Source organism: Phycodurus eques, chromosome 2 (genome assembly GCF_024500275.1).
Source record: "Phycodurus eques isolate BA_2022a chromosome 2, UOR_Pequ_1.1, whole genome shotgun sequence".
NCBI classification, from domain to species: Eukaryota; Metazoa; Chordata; class Actinopteri; order Syngnathiformes; family Syngnathidae; genus Phycodurus; species Phycodurus eques.
Genome location: NC_084526.1, coordinates 27,011,392 through 27,028,899, shown reverse-complemented (window position 1 = coordinate 27,028,899; position 17,508 = coordinate 27,011,392). Strand labels below are relative to the sequence as shown.

Below are 17,508 nucleotides of genomic sequence, written 5' to 3'. Positions count from 1 at the left end.
TGCAATTTCCACGCATTTCATCTTGGCTCTAACAAGTTTTGCCCTGCCAACCAATCTGAGGATGGAAAAATGACGTCATTGATGAGGTGAGGTTGTTTTTGAAATATGATTGCTTAATTAAACAGTCTCATTGCAATGTAGTTCACATTAGCCAGCACTACTGATTTTGAAAGCCCTAGGCAGTTTATATTGTCATTGCAGCGAATAGAGGCTGAACTCTAATAGGACAAAAAAAAGTAATTCAGTATTACTGGAAGCAGTGCAGTCAAGACAAATGTTATGAAATGAAGATAGACAATGGGGGAAAAAATGACTTACTTTGTAAACGGGTCAGTCCTGTTATTGTTTAGGCCAGCAGAGAAAGTCCTGTCCTCTGGCAAATTGTAAATGCCAAAGGCACATTGGGAAGAGCAGTTGATTAATTTTTTTTAATATAATTACACTTTTTATTGTACAACCTTAAACGGGTATAACTAATCCATTAGTACTATGGAAACAGGAACCACAGCGAAGTCTTGGGATAAATTGATCCGATGGTCCAAGTTTCTTCTTTAAAAAAATATGCAATCCCACAAGAGGTCCAAAAAAAGCTACAAACACCTCAGTATGATGCAGTGCACCTTTGAGTTCACAGTCTCACAGTTCTGAGGCTTATGGTTCGAATCCTGGGTATGGCATTCCTGTGTGGTTTTCTCCAGGTACACCGGCTTCCTCCCACATTCTGAAAACAATGCAGGTTTGGTTAATTGAAAACTAAATTATCCATATGTGTGAATGGGTGTCTATACTGGCTGGTAACTAGTCCAGGGTGTACCCAGGCTCTCACCCAAAGTCAGCTGGGTGAGGCTCCAGCTCACCTGCAAGGCTGTGACCCGAATGAGGATAAGCAGTATTGAAAATGGATGGATAAAGTATATCATCAACCTACTCTTAATATAGACAAATTTCATATTCATTGTATAAGGACCAAGTTTTACTGTATATTTCATAGCAGGATAATTTTGAACAATTCTATCCACCCCAGGCAATAGGTGAGGGCCAGAAGATCATGAACTCGATCATTTAATGAAAGAAAATATATTTTTTAAATGTATTCTGGAAAAGCTTATGTTTATATGTTTTATTAATATGTTAAGTATACTACAGTCCCCTCCAAAGGTACTTGAACAGCAAGGTCAATTCCTTTGTTTTTTGTTATATACTGAAGCCATTTGGGTTTCAGATCAAAAGAGGAACATCAAACAAAAGTTCAGAATTCCAGTTTTTATTTCATGGTATTTACATCTCCATGTGTTAATTCAGGACAGCAACATTTGTTTGAAGCCACCCACTTCTCAAGTGAGCAAATGTATTGGATCATGTGACTGATGGGTGGTTGTAGTTGCTCAGGTGTTACCTTTTAGATTGATTGCTTAAACATTAGCGCTTATTTTTGGCGTTCACCTGTGAAAACTGCCTTTGCTCTTAAAGAAACATGCAGATCAGAGAGCTGTCTATGGGAGAAAACCAAACCATTTTGAAGCTGAGAGAAGAAGGAAAATCAATCAGAGCTATTGCACAAACCAGTGGGGATAGCCAATACAACAATTTGGAATGTCCTGGAAAAGAAAGAAAATACAGGTGCACTGAGCAACAAACGTCGGACAGGTTGGCCCAGGGCATGAACAGCAGTTGATGACAGAAACATTGTGAGAGCTGTGGAGAAACACCCAAAGACAACAGTCAGTGACATCACTGCCAACCTTCACAGGGCACAGGTGAAGGTACCACAATCCACTCTTTGAAGAAGACTTCGAGAGAAGAAATATTCAGGCCATACCACAAGATGCAAACCACTCATCAGCAAAAAGAATCGGAAGGCCAAATTGGATTTTGCAAAGTAGTATAGACAAGAGCCACAAAGGTTTTGAAACAAAGTTTTATGGACCCAAGATTAACCTCTACAAAAGTGATTGAAAGGCCAAAGTATGGAGAAAGAAAGGATCTGCTTGTGATCCAAAACACACAAGCTCATCTGTGAAGCATGGTGGAGGTAATGTCATGGCTTGGGCATGCATGGCTGCTTCTGGAACAGGCTCACTAGTCTTTATTGATGATGTAACTCATGATGGTCACAGGGTTAGGGTTAGTTAATTCTGAAGTCTACGAAACCATTTTGTCTGGCAATGTACAGGAAAAAAATGCATCCAAACTAATCGGGAGAAGCTTCATCATGCAACAAGACAATGACCCAAAATACACTGCCAACACAACAAAGGACTTCATCGGGGGGGGGGGGGGGTGGAAGGTCTTAGCAAGTCATTCACCGTCAATTATCCTTGACACAATAAGCATGCATTTTACCTCCTGAAGGGAGAAATCCCCAGAAACAAACAAGAAATAAAAGAGGCTGCCGGAAAGGCCTGGAAAAGCATTTCATATGAAGAATGCAACAGTCTGGTGAAGTAAGGGTTATGCCACCAAATATTAAGTTATTCACTTTAAGTTAATTTATGGCTGTTCCAATACTTTTGCTCACTTAAAAAGTGGGTGGTTTCAAACAAAAGCTGCTCTGAGTTGTTGAACACATCTAGATATAAATACCATAAAATAAAAGCTGCTATTCTTAACTTTTGTCTCATTCATCTTTTGATCTGAAACCTGTTTGGTAATCTGCTGAAGCCCACGGTCATCTCTTTTGCTGGTGCATCTTCTCCTGCCACATTTTCTCCTTCCACTTTCCAATCACTTTCCATTGATATGCTCTGTGAACAGCCAGCTTCCTTAGCTATGAACATTTGTGGCTTACCCATCCTATGGAGGGTATCAATGATGGTCTTCTGGCCAGTTGTCGAGTCTGCAGTCTTCCCCATATTGAACTGAAACTATTTAATGACACCTGGGGAAACTTGTGCAGATGCTTTGAGTGTAGTAGATGATGAGTGTGTGACACTCAGTTAAAAAAAATTATGGCCTGCAAAACTTGGGTTGATTTCTTCACAGTATTCAAATTTTTTGAATTCCTGTTTTTTTTGTTTTTGTTTTATGAGCTGGAAGGCCAGATTATGTAAAAATAAACAAATAAATGCTTGAAATTGTTTAAATTGTTGGCCCTGAATCTATAATGTATGAAAGTTTTACTTTTTGAATGGAACTATGGAAATAAATAAACTTTTCCATGATATTCAAATTTTTGGGAAGGGTCTGTACATGTCCCGGCTAAACAATGTTTAGTTGCAAATGTGCTCATTATTCTTATTAAATGTAACTTTTTAATTTATCAAATCAATGATTTAAATAGACCACAATTTGGTTTTGTAAAGAGAATAATCTGCACCAATAATATTACAAATAGTGCAAAGGAGTTTTTTTCTATTCATGTCCAAAACATGTTGCTAACTAGTGCTGTGTTAGCTGTTGATGTTTGGTGACTGAGTTGTGATGACTAGTTTAGCTGGCCGTTGTTGCCTTAACTTCAAGACATAGCTGAATGTCCTTAAGTCTGGCCTGCACGTCTTGGATGACAGCATGTGTTCAGTCCACCATTATTCATGACTCACTTTTAAAGGAATGGACCATAGGAGGCATGAGATGCAGTACATCATGTTGCCACAAGAGAGAGCCAATAGCTCACACTTGATTTAACTATTGGGCCAGTCACCATGCACTGCCCAGAAGTGAAGTACAGTACGGGGGGGGGGGATGACGTAGGGCTATATTCAATGGCCAAAATATCTGGTACGCGAGAAAAATGAGATCCATCAAATTGCGATGTTGGTATCAAACAATATGGATTTGCATCACATGATCGATGTTTATTTTGCCAGCCAGATCGACGTAATACAGCATTTGGCCTATTGACGAGATGTTCTAATTTGTCATTTCCCCCTGGCATCTACTGTACTACAGTTGTGTTCTTAACCAGATGTAATAATGCATGTTTTTTTGTTGTTGTTGTTGTTGATATGTGCCGACGGAGAGCGTGCATGACTCACAAACAGCATGCACGTTTGCTTTTCTGGATTGCCAGCACGTACCGCTCAGCTTCTCTAAATGGACCTGGCCAATGAAATATTGATATCCGTCAGGCTTTTAGTGGGCTTTCCCTTCCCAAATATCGGCGTGGGAGGAGGATGCTCCATTTGGCTTGACGGAAGGGAAATTCCTTCGCTCTTCCAGCCACCCCCCTCCGCCGCGCGAGGCTGCCATTACGCACGACTATAATAAGAATGGGCCGCGAGTCTGCGTGACGTCACATCTGCTTCTGTATAAATAAAGTGAGCGGCGACCACTGAAAGAAAGGCACGACTGCGGGATTCCTGAACCAGGCATCGTTGGATTTATTGGCAGCACCTAGTAAGTGATTTCATACATTTTTGGTTTGAGATGATAAACTGTAGGTTGTGATTTGATCGACCTTTAGCCGTACAGGACCACACCGATAAGTCTTGGTCCATGTGTCCACAGGACCTCTGTTTTAAGCAATGACTTTGAACAAGAGCGACAAATTGCGGAGCATGGACAAGAGGAGAGGCAGCACGCCCTTCCCCGTGAACATGGCCAACCTGCACCGCAGAAGCATGCCGGTGGACGACAGGGACCTGCGCGCCACCGCCGTGCACCCGAGCGGACAAAACCACGAGCTGTCCAAGATGCTGCGCTGCACCACCTACTCCCAGAACGAGCAGCACCGGGGCAGCTGCGCCAGCGACTCCTCGGACTCGGTCATCTCCACCGGCAGCGAGGCCGACTCGCAGGTGCACAAGGTGGTTCTCCTCGGGGAGCACGGCGTGGGCAAGTCGAGCCTGGCGCGCGTCTTCGGCGGAGTTGAGGACGCTGCTCACGACTGTGACGAAGCAGGTAAACGATGCGGTGCAGACAATCAGTCATCATCCCTCGCGCGGCGAGTTCATCGTGCCCTTAACTGTGTCACCAAAGGTCAATTCCAATACAGAGCAATTCAAAACGTACAAAAGAGTTAGACGGAAAGAGCCCACAGCCACTTTAAAACAGTTGACTGTGCTTCGGGATACTTGCCCAGCAGTGCTGCACTCGCCTGACTTCATTGCAGGCAGTTCCCACTCATAGTGAAGGTGTTAATGAGAGTTGTGTTTCTCGAGCTACAGCCCCCCCAAAATCATAAAAACAAATGACAGCATGACTCCCAGATACAAATATTGTCAATTTGAAAATTGATTTGCAGAAAATGCAAATTGTCAAAATCCCAAAAGAGCTCCACTGTTTTTTTGTTGTCTTTCACACCCCCCCCCCCCCCCCAAAAAAAACAACAACAATGTGATTAATTGGCGAACAAGTCCAGGGTCCTTCTGCCCGATGTCCACTGGGATAGGCTGCTGTCCTTAACAGGATAAGCGGTATAGAAAATGGATGGATGCATTCATATAACAGTTGTGTGAATCCGTGATGGCAAATTTGCTCTGATGGATTGGTTTCTTATTTCTGCGTGCAAGAGTGTACACGTATTGATTATTGCTATTTCCATCTCCAGCCCGGCACCAGCGCTGCACTCAGCTGTCACAAACACATCCAATAATGCTGTAAACACTAAGCAAAATCTAGTGTCAAAGGCCAGCCCATATATAGATGTCATCCCGTCCAGAATGTACATTGCAAAAAAATTTAAAAAATCGCTTAAATATGCTATTTTGGTGTAACGTATTATTTTTATTTGTTTCTACCACTTCAGGAAACTCCTATGACAGATCTATTGTGGTGGATGAGGAAGAATCAGCTATTGTGCTGTATGACGTCTGGGAACAGGTGAGGTTCATAATCATAATTACCATTTATACAAATGAATATTCGTCATCAATATATGATGCTGAAAACTAGAATTTTTTTTTACTACAAAGGATAACAGCCAGTGGCTAAAGGAGCAGTGCATGAGGATGGGTGACGCCTACATCATCGTGTACTCGGTGACGGACAAATCAAGCTTCGAGAAGGCGTCGGAGTTGCGAATTCAGCTGCGCAGGGCCAGACAGTCTGAAGATATTCCCATAATCCTTGTGGGCAATAAGAGTGACCTGGTGAGGTCCAGAGAAGTGTCAGTTGATGGTGAGTCCTTATTGTTAACCCTATGTAGCCAAACTAATAAGACAAAGAAACTGTTTCAAGTAAAAGTTTTGGGTGAGCTGGCATTTGAAGAGATCAGCTATTTAGAAAGAAATCTCTTTTTTTAGGATTAAATGTGCATAGTTAACGTCTCAGTGAAGTCATATTTCTCCCTCGATTGTGATTGTTATTGCAGAGGGGAGTGCTTGTGCGATGGTGTTTGACTGCAAGTTCATAGAGACGTCGGCGTCCCTACACCACAACGTGCAGGACCTGTTTGAGGGCATCGTTAGGCAAATCCGCCTGAGGAAGGACAGCAAAGAGGAGAACGCTCGACGCATGGCTAACTGCAGGCGGCGAGAGAGCATCAGCAAGAAAGCCAAAAGATTTCTGGGCCGCATGGTTGCACGCAAAAACAAGAAGATGGCTTTTAGGCAGAAGTCAAAGTCCTGCCATGACCTCACAGTTCTTTGAGAACTACATTGGACACAAAGACTTTCCATCTTTTCTTGGCCTCGGAAGACCCAACGCTGTGTGTTTTCTATTTGAACACTAACTAAAATGGACTAATAGAGCTGTACAGAAATATATTTTTGATCTTCAGACACCAAAAGCCAAGTCTATAGTAGACGACAGACTTTACTTGTCATATCATGTTAATGGTGTTCAAGTGCATGAAGCTTTGCCTATTTATTTCATTTTGTCTGCCTTAACCCACAAAGGTTTTTTTTTTTTTCTATTAGATTGCAAAGATTTCCTTTTCTATTTTACTGAAAGGGATCATCGATGTTAAAATGGTACAATGAATGATGCTGAATGCAACATACATACATCTCATTATGCACACGGCCATAAAGCATCACAAGTATTCTGGAGTAATATTCACTTGAAGGACGGTACGCAGGTTCGTGCCTCAGTCAAGTTAAAAGAACCTGCAGCATTAAGAGAAACTATTGCAGTTGTTCTTTAACACTGAGTTCAATTTGTGAAGCGGTATGCTGTATTTGTCTTGTAGACATTCAGGTTTTCTTTGTCTTCGATGTATATTTTTTTTCAATAAATTTTCAAATGAAAATATAAAACTTCTTATTTCCTGCAGCGAAAAAAAAAAAAAGAAACACTGTTTTGGTTGAGTGAAAGTGAGTACTGTGATTATCACCCTCTTGAATATTCATTTGAGGCTGTCAGCGGAATGGTTGTGCTCTGGCTTTGGCTTTACAGGCAGGAAACATGGTAGTTAAGCGTGGGTATTTGAATTTGTTAAACATTAATCCGCTGAAGGAGTACAAGAACAAGACTTTTTCCAGCCAATTTTAAACTCCGCTCACACCTCTCAAAGGGACCACACACATCATCCCAAGAAGGTAAGGATACAGCAAAATATTCCTTCATGAATTTTTGGTCAAATGTAGCTTTCGTGAGTCTTGTGGTACTGCCGGTGAGGTGTCACTTTAATGTTTCATAGGTTACACATCAGAATGCATGAAATAATACCATGTTTGTGATGCAGTAACAAGCGAGATCTGTAGATTCCTGTCTGAAGCCATGTGGGTTTGAAATGTTCTAACATTTACAGGTAGTCATCATGGCTGATAGCAGGGCTGGACCTGCGCTCATATTTGCTGTCATAGTAAGATACTTACAGTACCCTGATGCACCTTTAAATACAAAATTGTTTACCACATGGAAAAGGAAAGGCTCAGTAAATTTAAAAAAAAAGTCACTGAATTCTTCCTATCTCGCTGTTTTACAGGTGGTGATAAACATATTTGCTTTCTGTTTAGGAGCAAATGTTAAAATAGGTGTCCCAGAGAACTATGATGGCATTTTCCCATGGTATTTATCCAAGGTAAAACAAGTTCTGGCACTGCACTGAGTGACTTAAATGGAATCCATTCTCAGAAATTTTTCGTGGCTTTACAAGAGAAACGTGCTTCATTTACACACAAGCGGATGTGTATACTTTTTTGTTGGGGTAAATTAAAATAAATCAAATTTCCGATGCTTCAGAACTGTGATAAGAGCTATTTGTGTCACCTGGCATTACATTTAAATACGATGTTTGGCAGTAATTTTTAATCAAAACTGTCCGAGACATGCAGTATATTTTTAATTAGTGTAGAACTGCACCGCATCAAACCGAGAGGTCTTCTTAATTCTTTGGTCACCTTCTTTAACAAGGCTAAACATAAGTCAGCGTGATGCAGTACAGTTCGACAATACAGCAAAATACAATTGTAGATTAAACTATTAATAAACTAATCATGCACATCCGACAGCGTCGATCAAAACTGAGCATCATTATCAAGTAAACATATGTCTTGTACTGAATCCCATTAGATCAGCACATATGCCGTACTGATATTAGGCTGGTGAAAACATATAGAAGATGAGTGCACATGCTGCGGTCATCACCTGTCTTTTTGTTATTGCTTGTAAAACTTCACACAGCTTTTTTATTCAGTCCAGTCGGCAGGCGGCATTTTGTTCCTAAATGTCCCTCAAACTGCCCATTTATTATGTGCAACAGTATGGAGACAGGGCACTTTGATTGGTTGCTTTGTGTCATCACCCCATCTCGCATCAGCACACTGTCACTCTTTGTTGAAAGAATCGGTGTTATTAACTTTTCAAATAGATTGGAGGAGGAAAATGATCCCACTTTGTGTTCTATAAATGGAACCGACCTAATAATTGTACTGTATTTAAACACTCCTGATGGTGGTTGTCCTTTATGGACAACAAAGAGACATTTTTCATCATCTTTCTACTTGTGAATGATCTCGAAAAGCTATATTTTTACTCTTGGATTATTATAACAGCCGAACTTGAATTGATCAGACTGGGTCCATGTACAGTTGGTAGGGAACAGGCCATTTTAGTATTGTGCTTGTTTTAACATGTGATGATGGTTATTGGTCAAATTCAATGGATGAATCAAATGTTTTCGTCTTGACAAAAAAAATGTTTTTTTTCTTTCTTTTTTTTTTTTTTTTTTTTTGCAATTGTTTGTTTTTCAGACTAACATTGTGTGCTCTTCAGCTCCACAGCCTTCCGGGAAATTACAGTGACCTGGTGGTAACAGGTGATGATGAAGGTATATTTGGAGTGGACTCTCAGTTTCTTTATGCTCTAAAACCACTGGACCGAGAGAAGCAGCCATCTTACTCTCTGCAGGTATCTAGGCATTATGTAGCAGTACTTCTTAAAAATATCACGTGATGCAATTTACTTCCATTAAAAAACATGTATTTTTGCATAATAAAAAGCAGCCCGTTCCCATGGAAATGCACTAAAAAAAGAAATGGATTGAGGGCAAATAACAGTGATTACTGTAGCACAGGTGTCCGGCTGATTTTCATTGTGGGCCACACTGTCGTTATGGTTTCCCTCAGAGGGCAGTTATGACTGTGAAAATTATATCAATGTATAGTCACTTCTGCATGCCACTGTTATTGTTTACAGTATATTTTTAGCAGTACATTTTATTTTAAATCACAACTCATGGAAAATAGTAAACACTAAATATTTAAGTATACTGAATTCCCATTGGGCGGCACGGTGGAAGACTCACAGTTCTTAGGACCGGGGTTCAAATCCCGGCCCCTCCTGTGTGGAGTTTGCATGTTCTCCTCGTGCCTGAGTGGGTTTTCTCCGGGCGCTCCGGTTTCCTCCCACATCCCACAAACATTATTCATGGTAGGTTGATTGAATGCTCTAAATTGCCCCTAGGTGTGAATGTGTGTGCGAATGGTTGTTTGTTTATATGTGCCTTGCAATTGGCTGGCAACCAGTTCAGGGTGTACCCCGCCTCCTGACCGATGATAGCTGGGATAAGCTCCAGCACGCCCACGACCCTTGTGAGGATAAAGCGGTACAGAAAATTGATGGATGGATGAATTCCCATTGTTCAATTAATGTTAAAAAAGGAAAAAATACTAATAGTAATATCTACAAGGGGGGAAAGGTGAATAAAGAAATTGCACTTTTCTGCCAAAATGGAAAGAACAAATCCATACATACAGTATACTGTATATAGTATAAGTAAGAATTCTCATAGCCTGTTAGCAGGATAATGCTTGACACCAGAGCAGATCTGGATGCTTCCTATAGCTCCAGGATCTTACAAAAAAAAAAAGCATTTCTGACATAATTATCTCTGCAGTATGTCTCTGTGTGTAACAGCCATTGGAAATACTATACAGACCATCATAACAATCACCAGATACAGTACCATTCCAATATGAACCAAGGATGACCAAGTGTAGTGACAGAAGTAAGTTTGGGGATGGCATGACATAAAATGTAAACAAACAAACAAACAAACAAACAAAAAAATATGAACAATTCTTTACTCAGTCGCACTAATTTGTTAAAAACGGTGTGTGAACTTGAAGGTCCTTAAAAGAATATAAAGTATGAACGTCATTTGATCTGTTTCTGGGTCTAACAAGGTGTCCTACAGAATGTCAGGGCAGCACCAGAGCTTCACGGTGGAAGTGTGCGTCATCGACAAAAATGACAACGTGCCCACTTTCATTCAGGAGAGCATGAGGGGCAGTGTGCAGCTGGGGCTTCTTAAAGGTAAGAGAGCCTCACAAGACTCATCTGGATGATGGTGCAAAGAAACCCAATAATCTTGCATGAATCTGGTATTTGAATATCTCCATTTAGCTATGATCCATGTGCATGACTCACTGATGACACACTTCAACTAGAACGGCACTTGTTAGAGCGGCGTACCTCTGCCAAGGCTTGATTGACTAGTCTGACTTCATCATCATGAAGGTCAAGCCAATGCTGTTCCATTCTAGCCTTGTCGGTGTTGTTCATGCGCACTACAGATTGGGCCCAACTGCCACAAACAGAATTTTCGTTTACCATCGACTGAATCTAATGGGCTACTGCCCCATTTGCGCCCAATGCAAGCTGATGATACAAGCAAAAAAAAAAATACAGATAAAGTCAAAATAAATGTGTTAATCCATATCTTGATCAGGACCTTTTGAGAAATTGAAAATATATAATATAATATACGAGTTATTCCTTGGTTTGCTGCAAAGTTTGTTTGTAATATTTTTTGTAGTTTTTGAGTAATCCTGCCAAATACTAATTTAGTGTACTTTCATGTAAACACTGTATATAATCTGACCTCTCACAATAATTTGCACTTCGTGAAGATAGTTACTTAAATACTTTTCGGATGCAGATTAACTTGCAGATGAAGTTGCTTTTAGTGGCTGTGGTACTGGTGAAAATCTTTTTTGACATTGTACCCACCACTTGTGTCTCTCAGGGATACCCTTCATGCAGGTGGAGGCGCTGGATCGTGATGACCGCAACACTGCCCACGCTGAGCTGCGTTTCCGCCTGATGGAGCAGACACCCAGAATCCCCTCCCCTCAGATGTTCTTCATTGATTCCATCAGTGGAGAGGTTTCCCTTACCGAGGACGGTCAGTCCTCAGTAGTCAGAAATTTCATTTGCATACATATACGATACTAGCATGTACTGTATGTCCTAACCGTAAACCTTATTCATTTCCAATGACGAGCCAAAGTAATATTAAGATTTACTGTAGATTAAGGTTAAAACACATTTTATGTCTTTTAACACTGACATTGAAATATGCTTGCATCATCACCAGGAGCCTCAACACTGGACCCTGAGATGTGCGGTAGATATAAACTATCAGTGATGGTGAAGGACATGGCTGGGAAATTCAATGCTTTCTTCACCACCGGCATTGTCACTGTTGAAGTGACAGGGAATACTTGGGCATCACCTGACCCCGTACGATTGCAGGAGAATCTTCCAGGCCCCTATCCCATCCCCATCTCCCAGGTAAAACAGTCCAAACCCTCTTCAACACGTATTCTAGCTGATACACTTGAAACAATCAAACACTGCAATATTCAAGCTATTTGTATCTTCCGAACGTGATCAGCAAACTACACACACTACACAGATTACTTAACACCAGACAGTTTGTGCAGTTCTATTTATAATATCATTCATTCATTCATCTTCTGTACCGCTTATCCTCACTCGGGTTGCGGCTGTGCTGGAGCCTGTCCCATCTGACTCTGGGTGGGAGCCAATCGTAGGGCACATATAAACAAACAACCATTCACACTCATATTCACACCTAATGACAATTTAGAGTCTTCAATTAGCCTACCGTGTATGTTTTTTTGGGACGTGGGAGGAAACCGGAGTGCCCGGAGAAAACCCACTCAGGCACGGGGAGAACATACAAACTCCACACAGATGAGGCCGGATTTGAACCCAGATCCTCAGAACTGTGAGGCAGACGTGCTATATAATATCATATTACAATGAAATCAAATGTCAATAACCTGGATGGAGTCAAGTGGCATCACATTGCCGGTTGCTGTTTTTAGGTCCTCGCACCTCTTCCTAAATAACCAAATACTGAATTATTGATGCTGTTCATAGATCTTTTCAGGTTACATCCTGGCTGAGTCACTTTAACTCAGAATTATCACTTACTTGCCCTTTCTACTACTTGTATAACACTTTGAGTGTTGTTTTTTTAATGCAAAATTAATCTTGCATGCCTGCATGTGTTTTGTCTACTTTTCTGTGGGATGTGAAAAAGATAAAGCAATGTGTAAATTGAATTTCTTCTTGGTTTATATTCTTTAAATGAGTAAGATCATTAAATAGCCTCCAATTGCATACGTCATTCTAGCAGTTTACAACTTTGTTTTTGTATTTTTTTCCCTATCACAGTATAGCTAATGGCTGGCTCGTGCCTGATGCCACAACTAATGCATTCACAGTATAAAAATCTTACAAGCTCCTCGATATTTTATTGTGTTGTTCCGATACCTATCAATAGTATTTATTATTTTTTAGAATTACATTATGAGATTTATAACAAGGCGGCACGGTGGACGACTGGTTAGAGCATCAGCCTCACACTTCTGAGGACCTGGGTTCAATCCCCAGCCCCGCCTGTGTGGAGTTTGCATGTTCTCCTCGTGCCTGCGTGGGTTTTCTCCGGGCACTCCGGTTTCCTCCCACATCCCAAAAACATGCATTAATTGGAGACTCTAAATTGCCCGTAGGCATGACTGTGAGTGTGAATGGTTGTTTGTTTCTATGTGCCCTGCGATTGGCTGGCAAGCAGTTCAGGGTGTACCCCGCCTCCTGCCCGATGACAGCTGGGATAGGCTTCAGCACGCCCGCGACCCTAGTGAGGAGAAGCGGATCAGAAAATGGATGGATGGATGGATGGATGGATTTATAACAAAACACACACACACACACACACACACACAAAACAGTCATTCAATGGAGTTAAGGTTCTTCCAATATTGCAGCAGGTTTTGAATTCTGTGGTTTGAATGCATGTTTCCAAGAGTCAGTGAGCTCAGCAGGTAGGTCAACATCACAAAACCCTCCCTCCTCCTCCTGCGTTCTGTCTCCACCCCCACACTCGCCCCCCGCCTCTCATCTCTCCTGTTATTACAGCCCCTTCCACCCACTGACAGTGTGTGGAAGCACTTTAGATTTTCATAGGCACAAATAATTGCGTCTCATTTAGGTTTGCCAGTCATCAGGGTTAATAGTATACGTTCTTTTTTATACGTAAGTGAACAAGGAAAGTGGCTATATATATGTATGTACGTTACATTTTTCCACTGAAATAAAAACATTGATCATGATAAATATAGAATAAATGGAAATAGAGTATCCATCGATCTATTTTCTGAGCCGCTTCTCCTCACTAGGGTCGTGGGCGTGCCGGAGCCTATCCCAGCTATCATCGGGCAGGAGGTGGGGTACACCCTTAACTGGTTGCCAGCCAATCGCAGGGCACAAACAAACAACAACACAACCATATATATATATATATATATATATATATATATATATATATATATATATATATATATATATATATATATATATATATATATATATATATATATATATATATATATATATATATATAGGGCGACTGGTTAGAGCGTCAGCCCCACAGTTCTGAGGACCTGGGTTCCGGCCCCGCCTGTGTGGCGTTTGCATGTTCTCCCCGTGCCTGTGTGGGTTTTCTCCGGGCACTCCGGTTTCCTCCCACATCCCAAAAACATGCAATAATTGGAGACTCTAAATTGCCCGTAGGTGTGACTGTGAGTGCGAATGGTTGTTTGTTTGTATGTGCCCTGCGATTGGCTGGCGACCAGTTTAGGGTGTACCCGCCTCCTGCCCGATGACAGCTGGGATAGGCTCCAGCACGCCCACGACCCTAATGAGGAGAAGCGGCTCAGAAAATGGATGGATGGATATATATATATATATATTAATATTAAAAAAAAAAAAAAGAAGCACGATAAACGTGGATACAAACAAAACAAAAGTACAGCCAAAAGCGATGACAAAAAAGGTATGTCATGAAGCGGGTTTACATCAAACAATAATAAACTAAGGGCACGCTGGTGGACGGAGACGCAGCGGAAAGGAGGAGTCTAATAAACAATAAATCATACACAAGGATGTCGGCAAACTACAACAGAAAGCAACGGGCCTTTTATACTGGTGATAACTTGAGTTTTCATACATGCTTAAATTAATTTTCCTCAGAATGGTTAGTTGTGATCAAAGTAATATGTGGCTATTATTTTTATCACGAAATCCAGACTGTTTGCATCTATATTTGTGGTTGTGATGGCTTATTTCATTCTGTTACTTAATGCAAGCCTTAAATTTCCTGCCTGAAATTGTGATTGTGGAAAGCAATCAGTAAAAGCACTTGGACTTAGTAATGCAATCTAGTGAGGCATTGAAATGGAAGTGAGGCGTCAATCTCTGTGAATGGTTGGAGTCAAAGCGCTTTACTGCATTAAATCACTCATTGCAAATCTTTTTTAAGCAAAATTGATGTGCGCCTCTTGACATTTGTCATAGCCACTTAAACTCTCATCAAATCCCAAATGATATTCATAACCACGTGCAGCTCAAGCTATCTGCATCACAGGATTTATAGTAGCATTATAAAATAAAGTTTTCTTTATCTGAATTATAAAAGCCATTAATAAAGTTGCTCTTAGCAATGTTTCACATTATGCAGTACATAAAATGTGAACATTTATAAAAACACATGAAGAAGTTGTGTCCTATATATTGATGTGTTTGTCGGCAAAATACAGAAGTGATTAAAGACCAAGCAGGAACATTTTTATGCCCATAGGAAATATGTGTGAGCTCAATTGCCATCAGTGACAACAATGTCACTAGCAACGACACTCGGGTTCTCACGCTTGACTCAGAGGGACTCAGTGCTTTTCTTCTTGTTTAAAAATTAATTATTTTTCCTGTCTCTTATCATAGTGAATCATGTAAGTTTTGCTTCTGCTGCATTGTAGTTAGAAACAACTTGTGCAGCCTACTAAAGCAGAGAGCAAAACTACTAGTGAGCAATCTGATCCAAAATTCCACCAAGAATGTTAATTATTAGCAAGTGATTTTTACAAATGTGTAAATTAAATGAGGCGACATCTGTGTTTTGTTTGTATCTTCCTCTGCATTACATGACCAAAACTATGACCAGATTTTCACCCCCAAGATTGTTTTATGTTTGAAATTTTAAAATTCATCATTTTGAAAGCCAATGATGTGCAAATCATGTTGAATCAGATGTTATAAAGTTAGATCTCATCCTTATGTCGGCCAACCAATTATTTTTATCTTACTGTTTTGATATTTGTATTTGAATGGAAAACTGATATCCATTATTTGCTTTCCTCGTTGACAATATGTTTCATGAAGGGTATGCAGTGTTTCTGTGTAAACAGATGAAACTCAAACACAAATTATCCAGGGGAGACAGACGGAACCCCACAAACACTAACGCGATGACTCTTCATTGTCCGAGATTCAGAAACACACTAACACTGAGGGGCACCCAGCTGGGTAATGTTTTGATCCAGTATGTATACAAAAGCATAGCATTTGGGGACTCATCTCCAGAGACAGTGTGACAGTGAGTTGAGGCGATACACATGTGATGTGTGTGCATTGGCTTCACGAGCCTCCTCTCCTTGTTGGGAGCTGCTGGATTGCGACTGAGAATCTTTCAGCCCCACTGCACAGCACTCCGTCAAGGGCTGTAAAGAAGAACGGAAAATCCCCTCCAGCCTCTATGATTAGTTTTGGCTACACGCTGTTCCACATCATTGTCAGTGCTTTCCGCTGGCTCCTTATCATGTAAACAACTGGTAGCTTCGCCTCTTGCATTGCTCGAAGAGTTTACAATAAATATTCACTTTTTATAACATATGCAAAGCAAGGTCCTGTCTTAAAGTGCTGTATATTTTTCAGTTGTACAACACAATTCATTTAATTAATTTCACTTCATTTTTAGTGTTAATGTGTATGTTTATCAAGGTGAAATGGAGTGGAAGTCAAGCAGAGTACAGTTTAGAGGGGGAGTTTCCAGAGATGCTCTTCACCGTCAATAGAGAAGGAGTCATTTATCTCAACGCACCTCTGGACAGAGAAACGCAAGACCAGGTCTGTAAATCTGCAAGCTAAACATCTCCAGCACCTAATAATGAATGTTGTGCTTATAATTAATGTTTAAAATATGTAAACAATGTCGTGTAGCTACATGCCACTGTTTACGCGCTGGCAGTAATGTCGTGTCAAAGGCTGTGATGTGCCCCAAAGCAGCAGCATTTGAATCTTTACTAAAAAGCTAGTCGCTCTTAAGAATCACTATTTTAAACATTTTTGAAATAAAAAAAAACAAACAGAAACACAAATTATCACAATATATTGTCCATTTAGCAATGTAATTTTGGAGCTTTTGAATGCTCTAAGGGCCTACTTGAAGCAAGTCACAAGAAGAAATCATGCCATAGCTTCTATATGACGAAACTGCATTCAACTCTGCACTGTCCGCTGGACAGTAACAGTCTATCAAGTTTCTAATTATCACCTCCAAAGTCATTCGTGAGTTTTTTTATACAGCATATTTCAATTACTTAAATTTTAAATGAGCATTCTTCTCTTTGCTGAGTCAGTTCCTCATCAGCATTGTGGTGGAGCGTCCAGATGGCCGAGAGATTGCCAAGCCGGTGGAGTTACGGGTAATGGTGGGTGACGCCAACGACAACAGACCCACATTTCCACAGGCACAGTACCACACAGTGGTCAAGGAACTGGCAGCTCGAGGTGGGTGACCACTGCTCTCTTATATAGGATAATGAACAAAAAGATTGAGGCTACAACAGTTTTGGCATTTTAAGCATCTTTTTTTGACACCATTCTGAAAATATTTTAACTCCAAAATGTTGTTTTGTTTAACAGAAATATTGGCGATACATTGACACTGCGAAAGATGAATCCCCTGTGATTTAGCGGGGTATTACTGTGTATTCCCATTGTGGTCGTTATAGGATTGCTAAAACAACAAACCAAATA

At 40.7% G+C, this 17,508-nt stretch overlaps 2 protein-coding genes across 2 annotated transcripts in view; both read left to right on the top strand.

Moving 5' to 3' along the window:
* The first annotated feature begins 4,250 nt into the window (after window positions 1–4,250).
* On the top strand, window positions 4,251–7,108 carry rrad (Ras-related associated with diabetes). The gene is made up of 5 exons (XM_061702350.1): window positions 4,251–4,335; window positions 4,447–4,839; window positions 5,687–5,760; window positions 5,853–6,057; window positions 6,251–7,108. Exons 2-5 carry the CDS (start codon window positions 4,464–4,466, stop codon window positions 6,526–6,528), a joined length of 933 nt encoding a protein of 310 aa, XP_061558334.1. The 5' UTR covers window positions 4,251–4,335; window positions 4,447–4,463; the 3' UTR covers window positions 6,529–7,108.
* Window positions 7,109–7,345: 237 nt separating this feature from the next.
* Window positions 7,346–17,508, top strand: part of cdh16 (cadherin 16, KSP-cadherin) — a 28,341-nt gene continuing 18,178 nt past the window's right edge. The window contains exons 1-9 of the mRNA XM_061670157.1: window positions 7,346–7,418; window positions 7,631–7,684; window positions 7,808–7,903; window positions 9,097–9,231; window positions 10,509–10,638; window positions 11,351–11,509; window positions 11,702–11,898; window positions 16,471–16,596; window positions 17,109–17,259. Coding sequence (XP_061526141.1) covers window positions 7,640–7,684; window positions 7,808–7,903; window positions 9,097–9,231; window positions 10,509–10,638; window positions 11,351–11,509; window positions 11,702–11,898; window positions 16,471–16,596; window positions 17,109–17,259 — 1,039 coding nt within the window. The 5' untranslated portion in view covers window positions 7,346–7,418; window positions 7,631–7,639. The remainder of the gene's footprint in view (window positions 7,419–7,630; window positions 7,685–7,807; window positions 7,904–9,096; window positions 9,232–10,508; window positions 10,639–11,350; window positions 11,510–11,701; window positions 11,899–16,470; window positions 16,597–17,108; window positions 17,260–17,508) is intronic.

Excerpts from the sequence above, each read along its gene's own strand:
- rrad (XM_061702350.1), top strand. The coding sequence starts at position 4,464 with ATGACTTTGAACAAGAGCGACAAATTGCGGAGCATGGACAAGAGGAGA. Across the intron at positions 4,840-5,686 it reads TCACGACTGTGACGAAGCAG|GAAACTCCTATGACAGATCT; the intron begins GTAAACGATGCG and ends CTACCACTTCAG. Across the intron at positions 6,058-6,250 it reads CAGAGAAGTGTCAGTTGATG|AGGGGAGTGCTTGTGCGATG; the intron begins GTGAGTCCTTAT and ends TTGTTATTGCAG.